The 25,000-nt window shown below is 42.0% G+C and overlaps 3 protein-coding genes across 3 annotated transcripts in view; 2 read left to right on the forward strand and 1 right to left on the reverse strand.

The window, feature by feature from the left end:
- The window catches only part of il15l (interleukin 15, like), a 6,129-nt gene extending 4,769 nt beyond the window's left edge, over nucleotides 1-1,360 (forward strand). Inside the window, exon 4 of the mRNA XM_076082780.1 lies at nucleotides 1,250-1,360. Within this exon, the coding sequence (XP_075938895.1) occupies nucleotides 1,250-1,360 (111 nt within the window). The remainder of the gene's footprint in view (nucleotides 1-1,249) is intronic.
- Nucleotides 1,361-4,804: 3,444 nt separating this feature from the next.
- On the reverse strand, nucleotides 4,805-6,103 carry triap1 (TP53 regulated inhibitor of apoptosis 1). The gene has a single exon (XM_076082788.1). The coding sequence runs from the start codon at nucleotides 5,970-5,972 to the stop codon at nucleotides 5,748-5,750; it is 225 nt and encodes a 74-aa protein (XP_075938903.1). The 5' UTR covers nucleotides 5,973-6,103; the 3' UTR covers nucleotides 4,805-5,747.
- A 1,302-nt stretch (nucleotides 6,104-7,405) lies between these two features.
- The window catches only part of supt5h (SPT5 homolog, DSIF elongation factor subunit), a 23,161-nt gene continuing 5,566 nt past the window's right edge, over nucleotides 7,406-25,000 (forward strand). The window contains exons 1-25 of the mRNA XM_076082749.1: nucleotides 7,406-7,548; nucleotides 7,770-7,873; nucleotides 8,411-8,564; nucleotides 8,659-8,727; nucleotides 12,605-12,616; nucleotides 12,717-12,786; nucleotides 13,006-13,074; nucleotides 13,529-13,594; nucleotides 13,698-13,728; nucleotides 13,814-13,882; nucleotides 15,244-15,495; nucleotides 15,861-15,950; nucleotides 17,355-17,425; nucleotides 17,614-17,719; nucleotides 18,123-18,213; nucleotides 18,350-18,486; nucleotides 18,643-18,798; nucleotides 19,164-19,310; nucleotides 19,395-19,541; nucleotides 20,393-20,518; nucleotides 21,174-21,258; nucleotides 22,808-22,948; nucleotides 23,043-23,145; nucleotides 24,021-24,148; nucleotides 24,966-25,000. The exon at nucleotides 24,966-25,000 is cut by the window's right edge and continues 74 nt beyond it. Coding sequence (XP_075938864.1) covers nucleotides 7,790-7,873; nucleotides 8,411-8,564; nucleotides 8,659-8,727; nucleotides 12,605-12,616; nucleotides 12,717-12,786; nucleotides 13,006-13,074; nucleotides 13,529-13,594; nucleotides 13,698-13,728; nucleotides 13,814-13,882; nucleotides 15,244-15,495; nucleotides 15,861-15,950; nucleotides 17,355-17,425; nucleotides 17,614-17,719; nucleotides 18,123-18,213; nucleotides 18,350-18,486; nucleotides 18,643-18,798; nucleotides 19,164-19,310; nucleotides 19,395-19,541; nucleotides 20,393-20,518; nucleotides 21,174-21,258; nucleotides 22,808-22,948; nucleotides 23,043-23,145; nucleotides 24,021-24,148; nucleotides 24,966-25,000 — 2,439 coding nt within the window. The 5' untranslated portion in view covers nucleotides 7,406-7,548; nucleotides 7,770-7,789. The remainder of the gene's footprint in view (nucleotides 7,549-7,769; nucleotides 7,874-8,410; nucleotides 8,565-8,658; nucleotides 8,728-12,604; nucleotides 12,617-12,716; nucleotides 12,787-13,005; nucleotides 13,075-13,528; nucleotides 13,595-13,697; nucleotides 13,729-13,813; nucleotides 13,883-15,243; nucleotides 15,496-15,860; nucleotides 15,951-17,354; nucleotides 17,426-17,613; nucleotides 17,720-18,122; nucleotides 18,214-18,349; nucleotides 18,487-18,642; nucleotides 18,799-19,163; nucleotides 19,311-19,394; nucleotides 19,542-20,392; nucleotides 20,519-21,173; nucleotides 21,259-22,807; nucleotides 22,949-23,042; nucleotides 23,146-24,020; nucleotides 24,149-24,965) is intronic.

Consider the following 25,000-nt stretch of genomic DNA (forward strand, 5'->3'; position numbering starts at 1 on the left):
TTACCCGCTAAATGGGTTGTAGACTAGTTCTGTCACGTAGCATCAGAAAACAACCGTCCAATCAGAGCGGAGTGTGACTTACAATGCTAAACATGTGACGAGAGATGAGAGCCAGATGTTGAAGGCTGTAAGAAGCCTGATGGAGAAGAAAACTGCTGAATAATGATACTGACATGACTAGAGATCTACACAGAAGATAAGACATTGATCAGCAGAACCAAGAGGCACGTTTCTTTATGAAATTATCCTGAAGAGTGAAGCACTCTGTGAGACGATTCACCCTGAAGCTCTCGGGTGCAAAACACACTCAGCTTGCATGTCACAACTGGAAAAAGCAGCTCCATCCCAAAGATATTTAAAGCAGATGAACACAATGAACACATCTGTTCCTCAGATCAGGAGCAGCTGCTCGCCATTTCTCCTTTTGTGTTGAAGGCTCAGTTGAGCAGGCTTAATGGGAGGTAGTAAAAAATGCTAAAAGATTATATATATTTGTATAGGGCCCCACAACCTCTCATATCGGAACAAGACGCACAGACTTTATATTTGTTTAGGCTGCTTCTGTTGTTGTTTTGTGTCTTTATGTATCTCTCTGTGGTTGTCTGTCTCTTTGTAGTTGTTTCATGTCTCTTTGTAGTTTCGTGTCTCTTTGTAGTCGTTTTTGTGGTAATTGTACGTCTCTTTATGTTTAGTATGACACTTTGCAGGCTAAGGCCGGGGGCCTGATATCTTTGTGCCAAGTAGACCAGTTCAGTTATCCATCCATGCTAAGACGACACTAATGTATTTCGGATTGGAAACCACTTGCCACTTCTTTCTTGACACACAAACATCATGCTGATGAGGGGCACTACCTTCCCTCTGAGTTAAGAACATACAACTGTTCTTTTTTACAGAACAATGCAATAAAGACTCTGAAAGTCACTTTTGTGAGATTGTCCACTCTGTGAGTTTAATAGCAGCTTCTTCACTGGTTTTTCATCGTACATATATCATTATATATCATCTGCATACATTTCAACACCAGCCGTGGCTCATTGGGTAGAGGTTTAGTTTAGTTTAGTTTAGTTCAGAAGAGGAGAGGACCTAGAATAGAGCCCTGAGGCACTCCGACATTACAGCACCATGTCTTTAAGGTCTCCGGTTATGAAAGTTTATGATTTATTCTAAACAGATCTGCTCCAGATGCTCTTTAGGTCTTCTTTGTTTGACCAATAATATATCTCTGTTTCCTTGTTCCCCTCCACAGACGGAGTCAAAGTGTCGTAGATGTGAACGCCTTCCGGAGAAAGAAGCAAAAACGTTCCTCCATGAACTTAAAGAGACTCTTCAGAAGTTTAACAACATAAGGACTTTTTAAAAAGACACTTTGTGATCAGTTTTCCTCCTCATGAACTTTCTGCACATTTTCCTAGTTCGGGTGGGTGAAGAGAGAACTTTCAGAGTAGAAAAACAAGGAGGCGGAGTCTGTGTGATCAGGATCACTTGTGATCCAAGTCCAGATTTGGATAAACGGACAGAAGCCTGGATGGGACAAGAAAACTTCAACTCGTACATCTGAGTGTGATGAATAACCTGTACCGTCAACATGCAACATAAAACACGTTCTTTTTATCTCTATTTTGTGAAACAAGAAGTGTAAACAATTAAAGATGCTCCTAAAGTTTGTAAATTATGTTTTCAACTCAAATTGGTTTTCAGCATTCAAATCACCTTTTGAGCACAAATAGGTCGCAGGTTCATTCATCTGCAATGCAAACCAATTTCATCTTTTATCTCTTTTTATTAGCAATAATGTACAAAATACAAATAACATCATCTTATTGAAGGAGCAGTAGCGGCCGTAGTAGTTATGACGTAGTGTAAACAGGATGGACGGGTCAAACACACACAGGACTTTCACCCAGGAGACCACTGTGTGTGTCCAAAACCAAAAGTCAACTTGACTTACTTTGACGTAACATACATACTTATTTTTACATAAATCCCAATCTTTTCCTAAACCTAACCAAGAAACCTCGTTGCTTAAACAAACAGAGAGTGTGTGTGGTGTGGAAGGAGCAGTTTGGCGCGTCTGAAGCGTTAGAACGTTAGTGATGGCTGCTTCATTTTGAGCCCCCGATAGTAATTAAAACCAGCCCCCTTAATTCATTATTTGTCACGTAATCTTTTTTGGAGTGAAAACTAGAAGTCAAAAGAAATGTGACGAAGAAGTAAAGAATTGCCAGGAGATGGACGACGCAAACTGCTCAGAAGAAGAACCAATGAGCTTGGAGCTCCACAGCATCAGTGAGGAGATCCATCAAGTGGACCTACAACAGCATAGAGAAGAATTCAAAGAAGACATGAAACCCGAAACTCGACTCCTTTGGCTTCCTCTGATTTCTCTGTTTTTTTACAGTTTCTTAGACGACGGAGACGTTTGTTGGAACAGAAGTGAAAGATGCTGAATAACCTCGAGGTTATTGTGTCCTTATAAGGACACAATAATAATAAGAGCGCATAAGAGCGTCTGTTCTATGTAACCTCACATTCCTCTCACAGTGTACTTAAAGCAGACAACGGATGTGTTCTCAGTTGATCTTCTGATGATTTAACAGAAACCAGAAGCAGATCTTCATTCTGCGGATTCCTCTTTTTAATTATTGAAAGCTGAAGAAAGACGTTTATTGGAGACAGAAATGCTGCTTCAGCCTCCGTCAACATCACTCAGCGTCTGAACAGCTGTTTAAGCTTTAGAAGCGATATCAGCAGCACTTTGCCTCCATTGATGTTTGTTCGGCTGCTTCATCAACGAGATAAAAGTGGAATTATGTTTCTCTGTATATAAAAAACAAGAAGTTCTGTTGAGCCTCCACGAGCTTCACAAACACATCGAGGTCCAACCAACGTGCTCCAGCTTTCTCATAGAAACACTTAAACTCTGCTTAGTTTTAAGCAGGTTTAATTAGTATTCTTATTTTATATTATTTTATTTTATTATTATTTATAATAATAATACTATTTATATTTTCTATATATATAGAATTTCATATGTTTTAAGTATTTAATTAGTATAAGATTTAATTTAGTAAATTCCTGTTGACTTGTTAGCAGTCTTCTTCTTCTTCTTCTTCTTCTTCTTCTTCTTCTTCTTCTTCACTTTCTCTTCTTCGTGCATTCCTGCATATAAATAGCTCAACATTTCCGTGTGTGCTTAATACACATTTTAGGCATTTTATTGCGTGAATTAGTTTTTATTTTAGGAAACAAAACCACCAGACGAAGACATTTAAAGTTTTAAAGTGTGTAAACGTGGTTTTACGAGCCAGAAATGTGAACTAGAATAACGCTAGAAAAACTCATTCATTTAGAGCCCGTTTAAGGATTGGAGATAATGATCACCGAAGCACCTTGTTCTCTTCTTCCTGAGAACACGAACACCTGTAGAGACACGAACACCTGGAGAGACAGGTAACGCTGTCAGCGGCCTCTTCACTTACCAAAGAACAGAGAGATTACATGTCGTTCAGAGGGCGGATCGCCGTCTGTCACTCTCTTGATTGAATGGAATGTATGAATTGACATGACATCTGTTATTGTGTCATCATTCACCTTTTCCTTTGATCTGAACTCTGTTTCTCTCTCACGGCTGATGATGACATCATTACACCCTGAAGGCTTCAGCTCAGTTCCCACCAAACTATGCAGCCATCATCACCATTGATTCTGTGTGAGTGTGTACGTGAGTGTGTGTGTGTGCGTGTGTGTGTTAGTGTGTGTGTGTGTTAGTGTGTGTGCGTGTGTGTGTGTTAGTGTGTGTGCGTGTTAGTGTGTGTATGTGTGTGTTAGTGTGTGTGCGTGTTAGTGTGTGTGTGTGCGTTAGTGTGTATGTGTGTGTTAGTGTGTGTCTGTGTGTTAGTGTGTGTATGTGTGTGTTAGTGTGTGTATGTGTGTGTTAGTGTGTGTGCGTGTTAGTGTGTGTGTGTGCGTTAGTGTGTATGTGTGTGTTAGTGTGTGTCTGTGTGTGTATATGAGTGTGTGTGTGTGAGAGGCAGCATATAATATAATAACGATGTTTTAAGTGAAGCTGATTAAATGAATTAAACGTTTCATTCACTCATTAACGATGATGTCATCTCTAACTATGATAGGAACATGAAGTATTAACGTCTATAATGAATATAAATACATTAACCGGTGAGCCTGTGTGACGAGGAGGAAGCCTTTGATTGGACGAAAGCTCCGGAGACAGGAAGTGATCCTTGCCTTTTAGAAATTCATTCATTTTGACAGAGATTTGATTTCATAACAAGCGACAATCGTTCCATTTCTGCGTTTTATTCATTATGATACAATCAGCGTGATGTTTGCAACGTTCGTGTAAAGTAAACAATCAGAGAAGAAGGGCAACGTTCTTCTGGCAACAAGTTGCTCGATCCTCAGCAGGGAAACTTTGTTGCTCAGACGCAGAAACGAGATCAAATAAAAGTTCATCCGAGATTCAAATGATTCGTCTTGTTCAGAAAACAAATATCAGAAAAGTGTTTGAAATAACACACAGAGCCCTTTAAAATGTATACTAATAAAAAGATCTGGAATATTTCTTATTATTCTGTTATATTATATATAAATATATATATATATATATCTTTATATTTATATAAATTCATATATATATATATGATATATATATAAATATATATTTATATATATTTATATAGATATATATAAATATATATCTATATATTTATATTGATATATATTTATAGATAGCTGAGCAGTCGTGACAAAATGTGATCTTAATGTCAATAAATTCATGCACTCAATTAAATGTTACTTTATTAAATATTAAGTTGTATTTGTTGAACAGAGATCCTGAAAATATATTTAAACAATAAACTGAGATGATTAAAGTCGTAATATTGACCTTCAGTTCATCAATTCTGTGATTTTCATGACACTATTTTTATATGAATGTAGGAACATTACAGATATTAAATTCAGTTTAAATCATATGTGAAATGTCTGAAAACTAAATCTGCCCACAGATGAGATTTTGGGATTTTTCTACGGGGAAAGTGGTGTTCCACACATATATAAATTATATTTAATAGATATATAAATTAGAATATTAAATATTATTATATATATATATATTAAATATAAAAGTAATATTAGAATTAATATATATGTCAAATAAAATAATAATAAACAACAAAACAGAAATAATGAATGTAAAGTGGAAATTTAAAGATTTAATAATCTTAAGAAAGAAAATACACTTAAAAGATGAACTGAGTGTCATAATCAGCAACGCGTCATTGATGGATGCATTTGTTTTTTCAGTTATGTGCGATTCCTTTAGTTCATCAAATGTCAGAAATTAAAGAAAAAATTCTTATTTTGTCCAAAACCCCAAAAAAATCCCATGAAAGCAGCTCTCTGTGTACACGACGTCATCGCTGAGAAGACTCTTATTCTGATGAATCCATTAATCGACTTCCTGTTTGTGCCTTCCAGAAACAACAGCCGCTCACATTCATGTTCAATAAACTCACAAATAAACTAATCTAAACTGTTCCAGGATCAGTTCTGTGTGTTTTAAATCAGCAACACACACACACACACACACACACACACACACACACACACACTGTTCAGGCTCCTGTGTGTAGGTTCAGCAGCAGCTCTGCGCATGCTCAATGGACACACTCTCGTATTGATCTCCTCCGTCTCTATCGATCCTCTAGTCGGGTCTCTCTCCTTCAGGTCTCGGTCTTGTCCTTGTCGGGCCCCATGAAGTCCACCCCGTCCACCGGGATGTCCTTCTCCTGGATGGCCTTCTGCACGCACCGCTGGTACTTCCGGAAGGTCTCCGTGCACGGGTCCCCGCTCCGGTCCCCCTTCAGGAACTTGTCCGCGAACCAGCGGTTGAAGCACGTGTCGTACTCCCGCTTCAGGTCGGTGCAGGCCTCTCCGACGCTGTTCATTCTTCTTCAACGGTTTTAAAACCCCGCTGAACGCGACGAGGAAGCAGAAGAAACGAGTCTTTAAAAAATCAACAACAGCAACTCTGTGACTCTCCTTGAACCGCGTGATGTGATTGGCTGGTTGTTTGAGAGCGCAACGTCAGACGGAAAGACGTCACCGCGTTATCAGAGATGTTTTTCACTGAGAAGGAGGAATCACTCCGCGAGGAATCTCCAAAGTCTTTGATGTTGAAAATTCATTTAATCTTTATCACACTTATTTTTTAGCATTGTTAGCATTCACTTACTTTTTGGACTCGAATGAAAGATAATGTGTAAATCACTGAAATTAGTGTAAACAAAATGTATTTGCACTATTGTTTAGTTAGTTAACTTAATACTAATATTAATCCAATTGTTTGTGTATATATTGTGCATTTTTAGATTTCATATTTTTTACTCTGCTATTTGTATTGCTTACCTGTATCTATAAATCATGCTGAAGCGAAATAATCTCCCCTTGTGGGATTAATAAAGTAACTATCTATCTAAACAGAACATTATACATTTTGAACATGTTAACTACATCATTGGGTTTATTGTAAACATGTTAATTATATATAAAACATTGTACATACATTACTGCAAAATAGTTAAAGTAGAAATTAACCCAATTTTCAATGTTTTATGTGAATTGTAATAATATTTAAAGACTTTTGATTATGTTCATGTCTACAATTTTTTCTTTTTTAAATAAAAATTGAGAAATGAAGAATCAAAGCGACTTTGTATTTTTGTACTTTGTCTTTGATGAAATAAACTGAGATTGTAAACATACAATATTTGCAACGGTGGAAAGTAAATAAGTACATTTACTCGAGTACTCTACTTCAGTGCATTTTTTAAGCTACTTCCATTTCCTGCTTGTGTGTACTTTCACTCCATTGAGAGGGAAATATTACTTTCTACTTCATTTCTTTGATAAGTAGTTATATTGTAGATTAAAGAAAACTTTAATAAATAAATAAATGATCATTAGTAGATGACCTTTAGTAAAGGTCATTGGGTACCCGTTAGAGTATTGAGACCCTTAAGGTGGTGGCTTGATCCTCATCTGAAATCCGTTGAGTCTCAAGGTTTGTTGGTTGCAGTAACGCGATGCGTGAGACTGGACGGTGAACTATAGGAGAATATGTATTGATGTAGGCTTTGATGATGTTGCCATTCTCTCCCTAGGCTGGTCTTGAATGCGTTAACTGAGGAGGCGCTGACTGGTTCTTGACTCAGGCTGTTCCATATTGGTGTTGTTTTGCTTGCAAAGAAAGGTTTCCGTGGACCAGGCTGGTGCTGCACCTGTAGTTTCAGGTCGTGGCCTCTCGTGGTGGTGGTTTCCAAAAACAGTGCCGGAGTGAGACCTCTTCCTCTTTTACCCCAAACACCGTCCAAAACAAATCCCGCGAGAGTTTACGCAGCTTTCGGAAATCTCGCGGTTCTCCCAAAGACGACGTGAGGAGCATCAGACTACTGGAAAATAAGCCGGTATTGGCTTTTATTCGTTACTTAACAAGATATCAAACACAAGCGGGAGTTAAAACGGGTAAGTAACATCCGGGTAACTCATCGGCTAACGTTTGATTCTCGCTGTTCCTGAGATATTCATATCATCATAAACCAACGTTAGCATGCTTTGCTAGGCCCTCTTTGATTGTTATGACCCGGATGCTTCGCGGCTACTTTAGCTTTAGCCGTTAGCCGCTCGGCCATGTTTTGTTTTTGTTTTTTTAATTCAATCTTTTAAGTGAAATTATTTGTATTAAGTCTGCTGCCGGAGCTCCACGATGTCTGACAGCGAGGACAGCGACTTCTCCGACAACCAGAGTGAGCGGAGCAGCGACGGAGAGGCCGAGGAGGCGGAGGCGGAGGTATGCTAACCGCTAAGCTAAGTGATGCTAACTGAACAGTAGAGGAGAATGAGGTATGCTAACCGCTAAGCTAAGTGATGCTAACTGAACAGTAGAGGAGAATGAGGTATGCTAACCGCTAAGCGATGCTAACTGAACAGTAAACATTGTGACTTAATGTGGCGTTAAAGTGAAATATATGCTGCAATATTGTGCAAATAGATACTTTATTACTGTACAATTTGTTGTGTACTTAAGTTTGTTTGGGTAGGATGTTAAGTACACATTTGAGGTACTTGTACTACTTGAGTATTTCTTTCTACTTCTGCTCCACTTTATCTATCTGACAGCTTTAGTTACTTTACATATTAAAATACATAATATTCATGTACTGACAGAAAATTAACGTGAAGCTATTTTTGATGGTTGAAGTCTTTTTTTTTTTAATGTAAAATATTTGCTGGTTCCAAATGTAATAATGTTGTTGTATTAGTAATAATGTTAATATAAAGGACTTTAATACTTCCTCCACCTCTGATCCTTTGTTTTGACATGCAGGAGACGGGGAGCCCCGTGGGCAGCGACAAGGTAGCAGAGGAGGAAGGAGAGGACCTGGAAGATGAGGAGGAGTATGATGAGGAGGAAGAGGAGGACGACGACGACCGTCCCAGGAAGAAGCCGAGACACGGAGGGTTCATCCTGGACGAAGCCGGTACGAGTCAACTACTCCTTCAGTTTTAAATCGTCTGAACGAATCAACTTTTCCTTGAGTTTCAACACTTGTCTTCTGTGTTGTTTCTGTCCAGATGTGGACGATGAGTATGAGGATGAGGAAGATCAGTGGGAGGAAGGAGCTGAAGACATTCTGGAGAAAGGTGAGGAACTCGACCTGTTCAGAGGCCATCAACAGAGCTTTTTTATAATTTATTCTTCAGGTGTTGTTGATTGCCTTTTTTCCTCTTTGCTGAGACAAACAGTCCTACAATGTGCTGACTGTTACAGTCACTTTAAAGTCTGTATTCAGTGTAGTTTAGATTTATTTCCTCTACATGATGTGGTTTGATTTTATAAAAGCACTGAATTGATCTTAGAGCCTTTCACACCTCGTTTGGTCCGGACTTTCTGACTTTTCAGGTTGATCCAAAACAAAAATTACAGATGTGAAACCTTCCAGATCAAACTGAACTATGATTCTGTTTGTTTCTAGCGTGAACATTTGTTTTTTTTGGGATAGTTCAGACTTTCGGACCAATTACAGGAAGTTCTGGACAGCTGTCGTCAGAACTAGAAAAAACATAACAAAACGAAATGAGCCGCGGTATCGCATTACTACTCAATAAAGACTGAGTTCTCTCCGCTCATTCGAACTGTTATAGACGGCCACATGTCGACATCAGACGCACGCCTGTCAACAAATTAATCAATGTCAAGTATCAGATGCTGCTCACCTAGGTGATGACAACAGGGTGTAGGAGGTGACAATGACAGGGCGAAGGGGACGACGACAGGATGTAGGAGACAGGACGTAGGCCACTACAAACGGACGTAGGTGATTACGACGGGATGTAGGCCACGACGAAGGGACGTAGGCGAGGACGACAAAGGGTAGGAGGCGAGACGGGACGTAGTTGATGAAGACGGGACGTAGGCCGCGACGAAGGGACGTAGGCGAGGACGACAAAGCGTAGGAGGCGAAGACGGGACGTAGTTGATGAAGACGGGACGTAGTTGATGAAGACGGGGCGTAGTTGATGAAGACGGGGCGTAGTTGATGAAGATGGGGCGTAGTTGATGAAGATGGGACGTAGTTGATGAAGATGGGGCGTAGGTATGTCATGTGGAGTCCTTCAGTGTACTCGATTGCAGTGTGGAACCAAAACAAAGCGGATCAGAAGTGAGGTGAGGTGTGAAGCGGCCTCTCGACGTGTTTGTTGAGTGTTGAGGGTGTTAAAGCTGACGTGCAGCAGAGAGCCTGTTTAACGCTCTCTCTCTGTCTCTTGTCATGCATGTCCTCTTCAGTTAACGGTAATTCTACTCCAGATACTCTCCTGCTCGCCATGTTTCCATGTTTTAATGTCGATTCGTATCTGAAGCAGATGGAATAGATAAAGTCCATGTTCCCAGAAAGTGTTAACTCACCTCATCTCAGCTCAGCTGTATTTGTGAGGCTCAACGACCAGGAAGCACTGAGGGCAAATCCACCACTTCATTACATTTAATTGCCTATAAAAACTAAAATGCCTTGTAGCAAATGTTTGTTCACATTTTATAGTGAGATAAAACCAGATGTGAACGCATGAATGAAACTTAAAGTCTTGTTTCAGTCCTTCAGAATGAATCTGGTTTTGTGTTATCGTAGTTCCACCTTCAGAGAACCCAGTGTGATCATTTGCCCGACGCTGCTACCTGGTAGACGGCTGCCATGTTTATTAATTTCTGAACTAACCGCTGTGGTTGGAGCTTTTTCTGTGGCACATGGTAATGCATAGAATCACTAACGGCAGAAGTACAGTAGAAACAAAATCAGAACCGGGGAAATGTCTTGATCGTTGCTGTGTTCAAAGACCTCTGAACTGCATTTAAATAGGTCTGATGTTGCGTTCAATGACTTCTGTTTATCCAGTTGCAAAACTAAACTGAACCAGTCAGTGATTTGCAGGCAGAAATGCTCCATTTCCTCCTGTTTAGTTGATGAAAACCACCAGCTGTTTGATGAAACTATATATTTCTGGTTTTAAAGATTAGAGTCTTCAGTAGGAACCAATGCACCACAGACAGGAAGTCAGACCGTGTTGAGAGACGGACCAACACATTGTTGACAAATATAGTGAAACAACAGATGTGATGTTTAAGAGAATTAAATATAAAATGTTGACTGAAAATGAGGTGGATGGGACGGATAGGTTGGTCACTGCTGATTGGTTAGAACAAACTCCGCCCCTTTTTAACAGTTATCATAAACATCGTAACAGCAGACACTCCTGTGTGTTTAATGTCAAGAAATACTTAAAAATAACATGAAAGTTAAACTTAAATCTTACTCACAGTGATTTATAATAAACAGAATGTGAACCTCAGATTAACTCCACAGTTTAACGTTAACATCGGAGTAAATTAAGTTTTAGCGTTAACCATCAGAGTGTAAATAAAGTTTTAACGTTAACATCAGAGTGTAAATAAAGTTTTACCGTTAACCATCACAGTGTAAATAAAGTTTTATCGTTAACCATCACAGTGTAAATAAAGTTTTAGCGTTAACCATCAGAGTGTAAATAAAGTTTAGCGTTAACCATCAGAGTGTAAATAAAGTTTAACGTTAACCATCAGAGTGTAAATAAAGTTTAACCTTAACCATCAGAGTGTAAATAAAGTTTTAACGTTAACCATCAGAGTGTAAATAAAGTTTTAACGTTAACCATCACAGTGTAAATAAAGTTTTACCGTTAACCATCACAGTGTAAATAAAGTTTTATCGTTAACCATCACAGTGTAAATAAAGTTTTAGCGTTAACCATCAGAGTGTAAATAAAGTTTAGCGTTAACCATCAGAGTGTAAATAAAGTTTAACGTTAACCATCAGAGTGTAAATAAAGTTTAACGTTAACCATCAGAGTGTAAATAAAGTTTAACCTTAACCATCACAGTGTAAATAAAGTGTTACTGACTCAGTAGAACATGTGTTTCTAGTCTCTGATCATGTTTTATTGTAAACAACCAATCAGTGTTTAAACCAACAGGAGGAGAGCTAGTAACGTTAGCAGCACCGCTAACGGCTAACCAACAGGAGGAGAGCTAGTAACGTTAGCAGCACCGCTAACAGCTAACCAACAGGAGGAGAGCTAGTAACGTTAGCAGCACCGCTAACGGCTAACCAACAGGAGGAGAGCTAGTAACGTTAGCAGCACCGCTAACAGCTAACCAACAGGAGGAGAGCTAGTAACGTTAGCAGCACCGCTAACGGCTAACCAACAGGAGGAGAGCTAGTAACGTTAGCAGCACCGCTAACGGCTAACCAATGGAGGTTCACTTCAGTTACACTATGATGCCTTCAGGCTCTGCTCAGTGAACATGAGTACTAGCTGAAGGTACATTATAACGTTATCATGATGTGTTCACATGTCATCTGTAAAATGTAGTTTTGGTGATAAACTTTAATAAATCCAGTAGTTTGAAGGAGATGTTTTCACATGAATATAAAATAGATATTAGAGATGAATTATGAGCTGTTTACCTTCTAACACGAGCTCTAAGAACATTATTATACTTCATTAAACATAATAATGAAGAGATTTATAGAGATACGATGTGAGTCTTCTGATCCATTGTGTTTTGTTTCTGCTGTAGTTTCACTTTAACCTTCACCGGTCATTGTTGTGTTTTTATTATTTCTGTGCCGTACAGTCACCATTAATCTGTTTGTGTTTGTGTTTTCTCCCATCATGCTTTGTGTTGCTGCTTCACGATGATGATGAATGTCTGTTGGCTTCTGTCCTCTTCATCCTCCTCTTGGCTGCTGCTTCGCTTTAATCCAACTTTATTTTCTTCTTCTCCTGCCGCCTCTTTCTCTTCTTCTTCTTCTTCTATTGTTTTTTGCTTGTTCCACCATCTTCATCCTTTTATCTCATCCCTCCTTGTCTCTGTTCCTACTTTCCTCACTGCTCCCTGTTTCCTTGCATTGATCCTTATCTATTGCCTTTATCTCTGCTCCTCCTCTTCCTCCCTCCTTCTCTCTCACTGGTCGGTCCTGAGCAGAGGAGGCTGAAGGTACGTCTCTTCTGAACTTTATTCATTGATTATTTTACTCTCAATTCATTTAGTTTCACATGAAACATGAGTTTAACCCCTTCCTGTCTGTCCCTCTCAGTGTCAAACATCGACCATGTGGTTCTGGATGAAGACCACTCCGGGTCCAGACGGCTGCAGAACCTCTGGAGGTAACAGAAGCCTTCACATCTCTCTTTCTCTTGTTCTTTAATCAAAAGCCTTTTATCTGCTTCACAACGAGCTCAATGACGAGAAGCTTTCAGTGCTTGTGCAGCTTGACTGTTGACTGTGTGTTCATTGTGTGTTCATTGTGTGTTCACTGTGTGTTCACTGTGTGTTCACTGTGTGTTCATTGTGTGTTCATTGTGTGTTGACTGTGTGTGTTGCAGAGACTCCAGAGAGGAGGCGCTGGGTGAATACTACATGAGGAAATACGCCAAATCCTCCGGAGGGGAGCAGTGAGTATCTTTGATCTTTTAGCTCTGACGTCTGATAAACTCATCGTCGTTTACCTTCAGCTGCAGAAAGAATCAAATTTGTTTAGAGTATTTCAGTCATTGTAATATTAACTTCAGAGCTGGTGGAGGAGTTAATATTCCTGAGATTTAATGCACTAATTATTTACGAGAAAGAAATTAAATATTTACTAGAAAAGAAGTCCGATATTCTCTGAGATTAAAGTCGTAAATTTAAGAGAAAAAACTCACAAATTTACGAGCTCTGCAGGAAGTGTTGAGTTTCATCGATGTTCGCTCATCAGTGATGAAACATTATTGAAGTATTAAAGAACTTTTACTCTCTGATTGATTTGACGTTTTATTTTGAAACTTTCACTCGACCAGGAAGCGTCATCTCAAAAACAACTTTTGCACGTGATCGTAACCCTCTTGTTTCTTCTTCTGTGGTGTGCAGCTACTCTGGAGGGTCCGAGGAGCTCTCCGATGACATCACCCAGCAGCAACTACTTCCTGGAGTCAAGTACGTGTGACCGCTCATCAACCAATCAGCATCGAGACACCTGCGCTCGTAGATCAGGACGTTTCTTTTTCTGAATGTTTCAATGTTGTTTTGTTTTCATCAGGGATCCCAATCTGTGGACGGTGAAGTGTAAGGTGTGTTTTCATCTGGGACGAACACACACACACACACACACACACACACACAGACACATGACCTCATCATATCCTGTCTTGGTAGATCGGAGAGGAGAGAGCGACTGCCATCGCCCTGATGAGGAAGTTCATCGCCTACCAGTTCACCGACACGGTGAGAAACTGCTTTATTTGAATGCTCTGCTCTGATTGGCCGGTGAGGCTGAACTCTGAGGTTTGTGAGAATCTTCATTTCACAACGAATTGAGTCCTTCTGGAGGAAAGAAGTTCTCTCTGTGTGGCTGATTTATGATCAGTTTACACATTTTATTTGAATAATAATAACTAAGATAAACGTTGATTATCATCAATTTATCCATCGGTTATGGGTCCAGATCCGGATGCAACGGCGTCCGAAACCCAGTCCGCGGTCCACCTATTGGTGACCCCTGATTATTGGCGCAAACAGATCACATACAAAGTCTCTGCACAGACGCGATGAGACTGGAGTGACGCGCATTCACGATGGCGTGATTGACGCGAGTTGACATTTTTCAACTCAGGTGAAAAAAATCGTGTGCCGCTGTGTTGCAATAGCCTATCAGTGTTGAGATGCTCCTCCTGTCATCACTGACGTTGTTGAATGAGGAAACGCATACTGTAGCCGTCTGTGTTCACCCAGAGCTCCACGATACTTCATATTAGTGGAGACTGGACCAAACTATGTGTAGAAATGTGTGTGTGTGTGTAACCCATAGACTGTCTATGGTACAAACAATGAAAAAGACGCTGCTGTATTTATGCCTAGATGGCGTTATTTTGAGTGTTGATGGAGCTGCTACAATGTTAGCTTAGCTTAGCACCGATCGATCCGAGCTCCATTGAGAAAACAAGTATTTTAAAAGTTATTTTCTTGTCGTCTTGTGGAGAGAACTAACAAAACATGAATTCAGACTTTTCATTACGTAGTTATTCCGGGGTCCCTTTTTATCCGTTTATTGCTGTTAAATCAGCTTGTTTTGTGTTGATACAGCTGTAGTAAACTAGACACAGTGAATACAGCTCCATGAGATCCACGGAGCTCCTCCGGACTTTTATGAACCAGACAAGACGGCGTTTAGTTTCCTGATATCTAGACTTCAACAACAAGTACTAAGCAGAAATATAGGTTATTTCTTCTATGTTGATGGCGGAAAGAAATGGACGGGTTCAAGCCACGCCCCCTCTCTGGCGCATTTGGGTGAATGATGCGAATATCCACAAATGGTCCCCCGCGAGTGATGTGAACACACGTTCAGATAAAGTTTTCAGAAGTGTCTGTTTTAGTGACCTAAGACTCTGTTCGCGTGGACGAGAGGCCAAAACATAGAGAAAATATCAGTTTAAACACACATCTGTATACGTGCAGACAGTCATTCTGAGTCATGAGTTATACCTCTGGCTTCACAATATATTTATTTTATTTTCTGAACGAGCTTTAGATGTCAAGAGAATAATCCATTTCTTTAAATGAATACTGTCCCTCTGACTCCGCAGCCCCTCCAGATCAAGTCGGTGGTGGCCCCGGACCACGTCAAAGGTTACATCTACGTGGAGTCGTACAAGCAGACGCACGTGAAGTCCGCCATCGAGGGCATCGGCAACCTGAGGATGGGCCTCTGGAACCAGCAGATGGTGCCCATCAAGGAGATGACGGACGTCCTCAAGGTGGTCAAGGAGGTGACCAACCTGAAGCCCAAGTCCTGGGTCCGGCTGAAGAGAGGCCTGTACAAGGACGACATCGCTCAGGTACCCACGCAGAGCTACACCTGGGCTTCTAGAGGGTTCATGTGTGAGGTTGACTAAATATGTTTAGATAATCGTTTTAACAATATAGTTTAACCCTCTGAACCTCAAAGCACTTTCTGGGATTCTTTTAGTTCCCGTCACGTTTCTCTCTGAGGTCTCGTTTTTGTCTTCAAAATAAAAGTCCTGCTCCTCTATGAAACAGAACCATCACGACTAGAAGTAGAACTAGAACATGTCTGTAGTGCAGAACAAAACAGTTACAGTGACATCAATCATTTGAAAAAATAATTACATTTCTTTGATGTGTTGGTTGATAGTGAAAGTAATGAGCTCCGTGTTGATGTCTTCTTCGTGGGTTCTTCCAGGTGGACTACGTGGAGCCGAGTCAGAACACCATCTCTCTGAAGATGATCCCTCGTATAGACCTGGACCGCATCAAGGCCAAGATGAGTCTGGTAGGAACCAGCACACGCCAAGAAACACGCCAGCACACGCCAAGAAACACGCCAGCACACACCAAGAAACACGCCAGCACACACACGAAGAAACACGCCAAGAAACACACCAGCACACGCCGAGAAACACACCAGCACACGCCAAGAAACACGCCAGCACACACCAAGAAACACGCCAGCACACACACGAAGAAACACGCCAAGAAACACACCAGCACACGCCGAGAAACACACCAGCACACGCCAAGAAACACACCAGCACACGCCAGCACACGCCAAGAAACACACCAGCACACGCCAAGAAACACGCCAGCACACGCCAAGAAACACGCCAGCACACGCCAAGAAACACACCAGCACACGCCAAGAAACACGCCAAGAAACACGCCAGCACACACACGAAGAAACACGCCAAGAAACACGCCAGCACACGCCAAGAAACACACCAGCACACGCCAAGAAACACACCAGCACACGCCAAGAAACACACCAGCACACGCCAAGAAACACACCAGCACACGCCAAGAAACACGCCAGCACACGCCAAGAAACACACCAGCACACGCCAAGAAACACGCCAGCACACGCCAAGAAACACGCCAGCACACGCCAAGAAACACACCAGCACACGCCAAGAAACACGCCAGCACACGCCAAGAAACACTGTTCTTCCACTTGATTCTCTGTACTGATATTTAACCTCTGTCCTCTCTGTCTCTCTGTCTGTCTCTCTGTCTGTCTCTCTCTCTCTGTCTGTCTCTCTCTCTCTGTCTATCTGTCTGTCTCTCTCTCTTTGTCTATCTGTCTGTCTCTCTCTCTGTCTATCTGTCTGTCTCTCTATCTGTCTGTCTCTCTCTCTGTCTATCTGTCTGTCTCTCTCTCTGTCTATCTGTCTGTCTCTCTGTCTATCTGTCTGTCTCTCTCTCTCTGTCTATCTGTCTGTCTCTCTCTCTGTCTATCTGTCTGTCTCTCTCTCTGTCTATCTGTCTGTCTCTCTCTCTCTGTCTATCTGTCTGTCTCTCTCTCTGTCTATCTGTCTGTCTCTCTCTCTCTGTCTATCTGTCTGTCTCTCTCTCTGTCTATCTGTCTGTCTCTCTCTCTCTGTCTATCTGTCTGTCTCTCTCTCTCTGTCTATCTGTCTGTCTCTCTCTCTCTGTCTATCTGTCTGTCTCTCTCTCTCTGTCTATCTGTCTGTCTCTCTCTCTGTCTATCTGTCTGTCTCTCTCTCTGTCTATCTGTCTGTCTCTCTCTCTCTGTCTATCTGTCTATCTCTCTCTCTCTGTCTATCTGTCTGTCTCTCTCTCTGTCTATCTGTCTGTCTCTCTGTCTGTCTCTCTCTCTCTGTCTATCTGTCTGTCTCTCTCTCTGTCTATCTGTCTGTCTCTCTCTCTGTCTGTCCTGTAGAAAGACTGGTTTGCAAAGAGGAAGAAGTTTAAGCGACCGGCTCAGAGGCTGTTTGATGCAGAGAAGATCAGGTAAACTCTCTAACATCACGGTGACGGTTTGATGTATTTCTTCTAACGGTATCAAATATTTTGGAAAAGTGATAAAAATCCCCAAAACTCTTTTGTTCTTTGTTCTTCAAGTCTTTTTAACATCTATCTTGTGCAGTGAACGGTGTGAGACTGTCTCTCTGACTGACAGGTGATGGTTTGATTGACAGGTCTCTGGGAGGAGAGGTCAGCCACGATGGAGACTTCATGATCTTTGAGGGGAACCGTTACAGCCGCAAAGGATTCCTGTTCAAGAGCTTCGCCATGTCGGCTGTGGTGAGTCTTTTTATTTCAGGAGCAACACTTTAAATGAACGGTTGTTTTCCTTATTTGGTTGTCGAGTTGAGCCCTGATTTTCCACTTGCAGTCAGTTTTAAAGCCAAACTCATGTTTACAATGTTTACTGAGGTAATAAATCAAGAGGGAAGTAGAGCCCCCTGGTGGACACTAGAGAGAATGCAGGTTAAAGACACTTTTTAGAACCGGAGGTTGACGCCTGGATAAAACGTAGTTTGGAGACCTCATTGGTGGTTCCTCCAGGTGAAGGACCCAACAGCGTGTCGCCAGTCAGTCATGTAGTGTGAAAACCAAAACAACAGAGAGTCTCGTGAACTCTCCTTTAGCTGCTGTCTCTTCACTCTGGAAGCTAAAGGAGGTATTTGCTTGGTTTCTCTGACAGATCACAGACGGAGTGAAGCCGACGCTGTCAGAGCTCGAGAAGTTTGAGGACCAGCCGGAAGGAATCGACCTGGAGGTGGTCACCGAGTCAGGTGTGTGTGTGTGTGCGTTAGCTACAGGCTAATGATACTGGTACTGTTGATCAGGTCAAAGTGAAGCATAAGTGAGTTTTATCCATAAAAATCACTTCAGTATAAAAAGTTTGTGTGTGTGTGCGTGCGCGCGCAGGTAAGGAGCGTGAACACAACCTGCAGGCCGGTGACAACGTGGAGGTTTGTGAGGGAGAGTTGATCAACCTGCAGGGAAAAATCCTCAGTGTGGACGGCAACAAGATCACCATCATGCCCAAGCACGAGGACCTGAAGGTAGACACACACACACGTTTGTCTTCCTATACCTGTGAGGACCCTCATTGACGTCATCAGTAACCTAAAGCTAATTCTAACTTCTAACCTTAAAAGCAATGAGCACCGACCGGAACGTGATGGTTTAAAGCTGATATTCTGTGTGTTTTCTCTCAGGACCCTCTGGAGTTTCCGGCTCACGAGTTGAGAAAATACTTCCGGATGGGCGACCACGTGAAGGTGATCGCCGGCCGGTACGAGGGCGACACCGGCCTCATCGTCAGAGTGGAGGAGAACTTCGTCATCCTCTTCTCCGACCTCACCATGCACGAGGTATTTAATGATCATCTAATGATGCCGAGTCATTACATGTAAACGGGACAAAACGATCTAGAACTAACCCGACTCCCTCACACGTTGTCCGTCCTACGATTGCACTCGGCTGGACTCACAAGTTTGTCCGTTCTGAGTAGACGACGCCCACACATAACGGCACGTTAACCCTAAACGGTTGTGATAGGCCGGTCTGAATCCATCCAGCCTCATATGGAGTCTTTCTGCTACATATTTATATGATTCATTATTAATCATATTTATATGCAGACCATTAACACACACTAGACCTGCTGACTCTGCGGCGTCTGGAGGGGATCTTCAGGTGTGACCTCTCCCGTCTCACCCTCTGTGTGTTCGTGCAGTTGAAGGTTTTGCCCAGAGACCTGCAGCTCTGCTCGGAGACAGCGTCCGGTGTGGACGCGGGAGGGCAGCACGAGTGGGGGGAGCTGGTCCAGCTGGACCCGCAGACCGTCGGGGTCATCGTCCGGCTGGAGAGAGAGACGTTTCAGGTAATAGTCCGATAATTAGTCCCAAGCTTGGTGGACGTTCCCAAAGTATAAAGCAAAGTGAGACGTTTGCTGGGTGTCTCTCAGGTGTTGAACATGCACGGGAAGGTCACGACGGTGCGGCACCAGGCGGTGAACCGCAGGAAGGACAACCGCTTCGCTGTGGCTCTGGACTCTGAGCAGAACAACATCCACGTCAAGGACATCGTCAAGGTCATCGACGGGCCACACTCGGTACGTTCACCGCTGGTTCTGAATAACAAGGAACTAAATATTTACGTCTGCTCGAGATCCTGCAGCTTGTAAAATATGCTCTTCATGGTTTGTCGTTTTAACAATGTTGGAAAACATGGAGGCTCCACGTGTTTTATATATGAAACTATTCACACGTTTCCGCCTCTCCTCTCTCCTCCTCTCCTTTCCTCTCCCCTCTCCTCTCCTCCTCTCCTCTCCTCCTCCCCTCTCCTCTCCTCCTCCCCTCCCCTCTCTCCTCTCCTTTCCTCTCTCCTCTCTCCTCCTCTCCTTTCCTCTCTCCTCTCTCCTCCTCTCCTCCCCTCTCTCCTCTCCTTTCCTCTCTCCTCTCCTTTCCTCTCTCCTCTCCCCTCCTCTCCTCTCTCCTCCTCCCCTCCTCTCCTCTCCTCTTTTTTTTTTTTTTTTTTACACAATCTGGTTAAAGTAAACGCTTTATTGAATAAAAAGCATGAAGAATATAATGTTTCTGGATGAAATATCACAGTTTTAAGCTTTTAGTTTTGATGCTTTTTCTGATGGAAGCGTTCGTCACACATGATGTGTTCAAGGACCGTCGGAGAGTTACAAACCTGCCAATAACGATGCTTTTTACAATTTCTGGCCGTGATAAACGGTGTAGTTTTGACGTATCGGCAGCATTTGTTATAACTTGAACCATAAACTCTCAAAATGACAACTTTCCTTCCATATTTCAAAATAAAAGCCCACCAGCCTAATCTGGTGGGTGGGTTTTGGGGTTCAGAGGGTTAAATAGAGAAGCTGTTTGTTGAGGATTGAATCCGTAGTTTTTAGGGTTCGGGGCTTTGGATGAAGTGTGCTCGTTCCTCCTGCAGGGCCGGGAAGGAGAGATCCGTCACTTGTTCCGAGGCTTCGCCTTCCTCCACTGTAAGAAGCTGGTGGAGAACGGAGGAATGTTCGTCTGCAAGACCAGACACCTGGTGTTGGCCGGTGGATCCAAGGTCAGCGTGACAGATTCTCACATCATTCATTCACAGACACACGGAGACGGAGTTTGTTTCACTCACAATGAGGATTACATCGTTTCACATGGTGTTTGATATGACATCTGTGGTCATGAAGACATGAACTCAAAGCAGCTTCTGCTGTTTTTTGTCACATCTTTCTCTGTGATCTCGTTTTTCTCTTCAAAATAAAAGCCCTGCTCCTCTATGGAACCAGAACCATCATGACTAGAAGTAGAACTAGAACATGTCTTTAGTGCAGAACAACACCGTTATGACATCAATCATTAAAAAGAAAACAATGCGAGCAGAATTTATTTTAATTTGTTGTAAATGTGTAAAAATTGGAAACACTGAAATAATGTTTCTTGATGAAATATCAGTTTTAAGCTTTTAGTTTTGATGCTTTTTCTGATGGAAGAGTTCGTCACACATGATGTGTTCAAGGACCGTCAGAAAGATAAAAATCTGACGATAATGACGCTTTTTACAGCTTCTGGCTGTGATGAACGGGGCAGTGTTGACGTATCGGCAGCATTTGTTATCACTTGAACCATGAACTCTCAAAATGACAACTTTCCTTCCATATTTCAAAATAAAAGCCCACCGGCCTTTCCTCTCTGTGACTCTGAGCTCTGTTTGTCTCTTTCAGCCCAGAGACGTGACCAACTTCACAGTGGGAGGATTCGCTCCAATGAGCCCTCGAATCACCAGCCCGATGCACCACGGAGGAGGAAGTGAGTGTCACAAACTGAACGCACCGCAGCAATAAAACTGTTTACTTTAAAGCTGCTCACAGGGACATTAGACGAGCTTCCACCGGTGAATCTGACTCATTTAATGTGATTTACATCCTCACAGGAGGCTTCTGAAGTCTTATCTTAATAATCCATCATGCTGGGCAAAGATGGGAAACACTTCAGCTCTGTTTATACTCTGTTCCTTCATTATTCTCCTAAACGCCAGAATACGAACAAACTACATGAACTGAGAAGAATCATAAACCAACCTCCACTATAGAGAGGAGGATTGTAATCATCTATAAACTCATATCTCATATTCATGAACTACTTTATTACCTTCATACAAACCCTGTAAATAAAGAAGTATTAACTGTGTTATGAAGAAACAAAGGTTAAACATCCTGTCAACTGTTTGATTTGGCTGATACATATTTACTCACATGTAGATTTTTCTGTTTCTAAAGCTTCTAAAAAGTAATTGTGCTTCTTTGTACGTTCCTCAGACGTGTAAACAGTGTTTTTATGAGTGAATATTTCACGTGATCGCAGCGCCAACTTCCAAACATTCAGACGCCACAAAGCTCACATGTCGTGATTTTACAACGTGAGCGTTCGTTGCTTTCTGTTTCCATATATGGGCGTAAGCTCAACAACAGATTTGTGCCGGTTATCAGTGAAGGCATCGCCTAAAACAACCAGAACAAAGTATTATCATTCAGTCAAACGATAACCTGCATTCCTACTTATCCCCACATCTAGAGATGCGTGACTGTCTGTGAAGCTTTGCTCTGAGCCAATCAAAACAGGCGTTCTTTGATGTGTTGTGATGTCGTGTCATGTTGTGATGTCGTGTCATGTCGTGATGTCGTGTCATGTCGTGTCATGTTGTGATGTCGTGTCATGTCGTGTCATGTTGTGATGTCGTCATGTCGTGATGTCGTGTCATGTTGTGATGTCGTGATGTCGTGATGTCGTGTCATGTTGTGATGTCGTGTCATGTCATGTCATGTCATGTTGTGATGTCGTGTCATGTCGTGTCATGTCGTGTCATGTCGTGTCATGGCCTCTCTACCACAGCCTCTCCGCCCTCCAGCTGGATCCAAACCAGACAAACACTCGTAAATCTGCCACGAGGGATTTTGTTCGGCCAGTTGTGTGTTTAAGTTTTTAATAAAGTGCTCCGCCAAAAACCAGGGGAAGACAAATCTCTGAGACTTTTACAGCTCAGTTTATAACCGTGAAGACGCTGAGTCATCTTTTCTTTAGGATTGTTAGAGACACACGAGATACTTCAGCTTCCATAAACTATCGTCTGATAATGGGATGTTTTATTATCCAAATGTTTTATTTATTAAAAGAGAAACAGCAGATTGATTATTAAAGACAGCTGCTGTTAGTGTTTCACTCATCAGATGATTAAACATGAAGATAAATACAGAACACCTTTGTGTCCACTTAACTTCAGTTTAGCTCGTGAGTTCCTCCCACATTAAGAAGATAAATCAAACACTGACTTTGTGTTGATGTTTTTGTCGTCCTGCAGGTTCTCCACAGAGAGGAGGAGGAGGAGGAGGAGGTGGAGCAGGAGCAGGAGGAGGAGGAGGAGGGATGGGGCGGGGCAGAGGACGAAGAGACAACGAGCTGATTGGTCAGACGGTCCGAATCTCACAGGGTCCCTACAAAGGTAAAACAGTGACACAGTTGTGACTGTTGTGCAGTCCGTCATCTTGTTTCTTGTGTGTGTAAGTGATGCTGATGAATCTGACTACATCTCCCAGGGTACATTGGTGTGGTGAAGGACGCAACAGAGTCCACGGCCAGAGTGGAGCTTCACTCCACCTGTCAGACCATCTCTGTAGACCGACAGCGCTTAACTACCATGTACGTACTCTCACGTACAAGGATCCACGCGTTATATATAATCATACCGATGTTTATCTGTCATGTTTACGGCTCCGTTAAATATAGTTTGATGCTCTGTCTTCTACCAGAAGCCATTAGCAGCTTTGCGTTTATGTGTAAAACGCCTTTCAAGCACTTCTAGCAGCAACTTCAGTTGATGCCGGTAGTCTCAGGTGCTGCTGATTGAGGGAAAGAAGCCGTTTAGGACTTAAATGTAGTGACTATAAGTCCTAAACTTCAGCCGCTACTGGCTGCTACATCTGAATTGTTTAGAGAAAGGATACACGTTACCAATACTTATACACTTATATATCAGTGCATCTCTTTTTCCCTCTAGTGTCCATCACATCCAATAAGTTAAAGCAAATAACAGCACACGATGTTAACCACCAGGAGTCAACCTCCGGTTCTTTAGAGTGAAGTCAAAGCTTCATGTGTTAAAGCTGCATTCTCTCTAGTGTCCACCAGGGGGCGCCTCCTCTGGTTGTATAGAAGTCTATGAGAAAATGACTCTACTTCTCTCTTGATTTATTACCTCAGTAAACATTGTAAACATGAGTTTATGGTCTCAATCTCTAGTTTCAAGTCTTCTTCAATACAGCATGATGTTCATTTAGTACATTATGGTCCATTTAGAGTCAAACAGACCATAAAGCAGGGGATGCTTTAGGGCGGGGCTACACAGTGATTGACAGGTCTCCACCAGAGACGTATAAAACCACATAAACACAAATCATTCATGACTCCTACAGTTGGTGCATCAATGATATGATCAGCTTCGTCTCTCAGCATGTAATCCAGAGGTTTTAACCTTGCATTAATCCCCCTCTTCCTCACCTTCCTCCTTCCTTTAGGGGAGCTAAGAGACCCAGCGGGATGACCTCCACCCACGGGCGGACCCCCATGTACGGCTCCCAGACCCCCATGTACGGCACCGGATCCAGAACGCCCATGTATGGCTCTCAGACGCCGGTACAAGAGGGTACGACACACTGTTCTGGGTTTCTATGGAGGTTTTAGTGTTTTCTTTTTCTTTTCTCCATTTATGGTTAATTTAGTATTTCTCTTCTTCTGCGGGTTTTGTTTGGGACGGATGTGAAGCATCATATTTAAGAAACGACTCGTGTGAAACATGTGCTCCCTCTGGGTTGTGAGTGAGTCACTGGGTCTCAGTGTGGGTTCCTCAGTGAGAACATGACTCATCGATTTAACGATCACATTTAGTTCAACTTTCCCTCAAAACTGTCGTCACGCTCAGAGAAATCTCACGCTTTCACAGATCTGCTGCCGTCCAGCTTCAGCTCTTCTCTTAGTTCTGTTTTGTGCAATAAACCCTAAAGTATGATGAATAATAGGTTTTGGACCTGTTGTTAGATATAACATCCAGTCCAACATGGCTCATTCAATTAGCTTATTGGGATGAATTGATTTAAGAACATAATCTTCAGGTTCATTACAGCTCTATAGATCTAGAGCGGTGACAACTGGTGGCAAACGAAACCAATTATCATTCAATAAAACAGAAGATTATAAAACATTAAAATAAAGTAAAAAAACAACAAAACCGACTTCAGAACCAGACGACAAAGATGAATGATGCAGGCTGCTGATCCTTCAGTGCCTCGTTAACTATAAACTATAAACTAGTAATAAAATGTTAATGCTGTTAAAGATGCAGCATCTGCATTTTATAATAACGGTTCAATTAAAAGTAGTTTAATTTCAAAGTTAGAAAAAAGTCTTTTATTTGTATTCGTTCATGTTGTCATTTAATTAAAACATACTTTTTTGTCCTCCAGCTGGAAGTCGTACGCCTCACTACGGCTCTCAGACC

Source organism: Anarhichas minor, unplaced genomic scaffold, assembly GCF_050575085.1.
Source record: "Anarhichas minor isolate MPS153535 unplaced genomic scaffold, ASM5057508v1 ptg000102l, whole genome shotgun sequence".
In the NCBI taxonomy this organism is placed as follows: domain Eukaryota; kingdom Metazoa; phylum Chordata; class Actinopteri; order Perciformes; family Anarhichadidae; genus Anarhichas; species Anarhichas minor.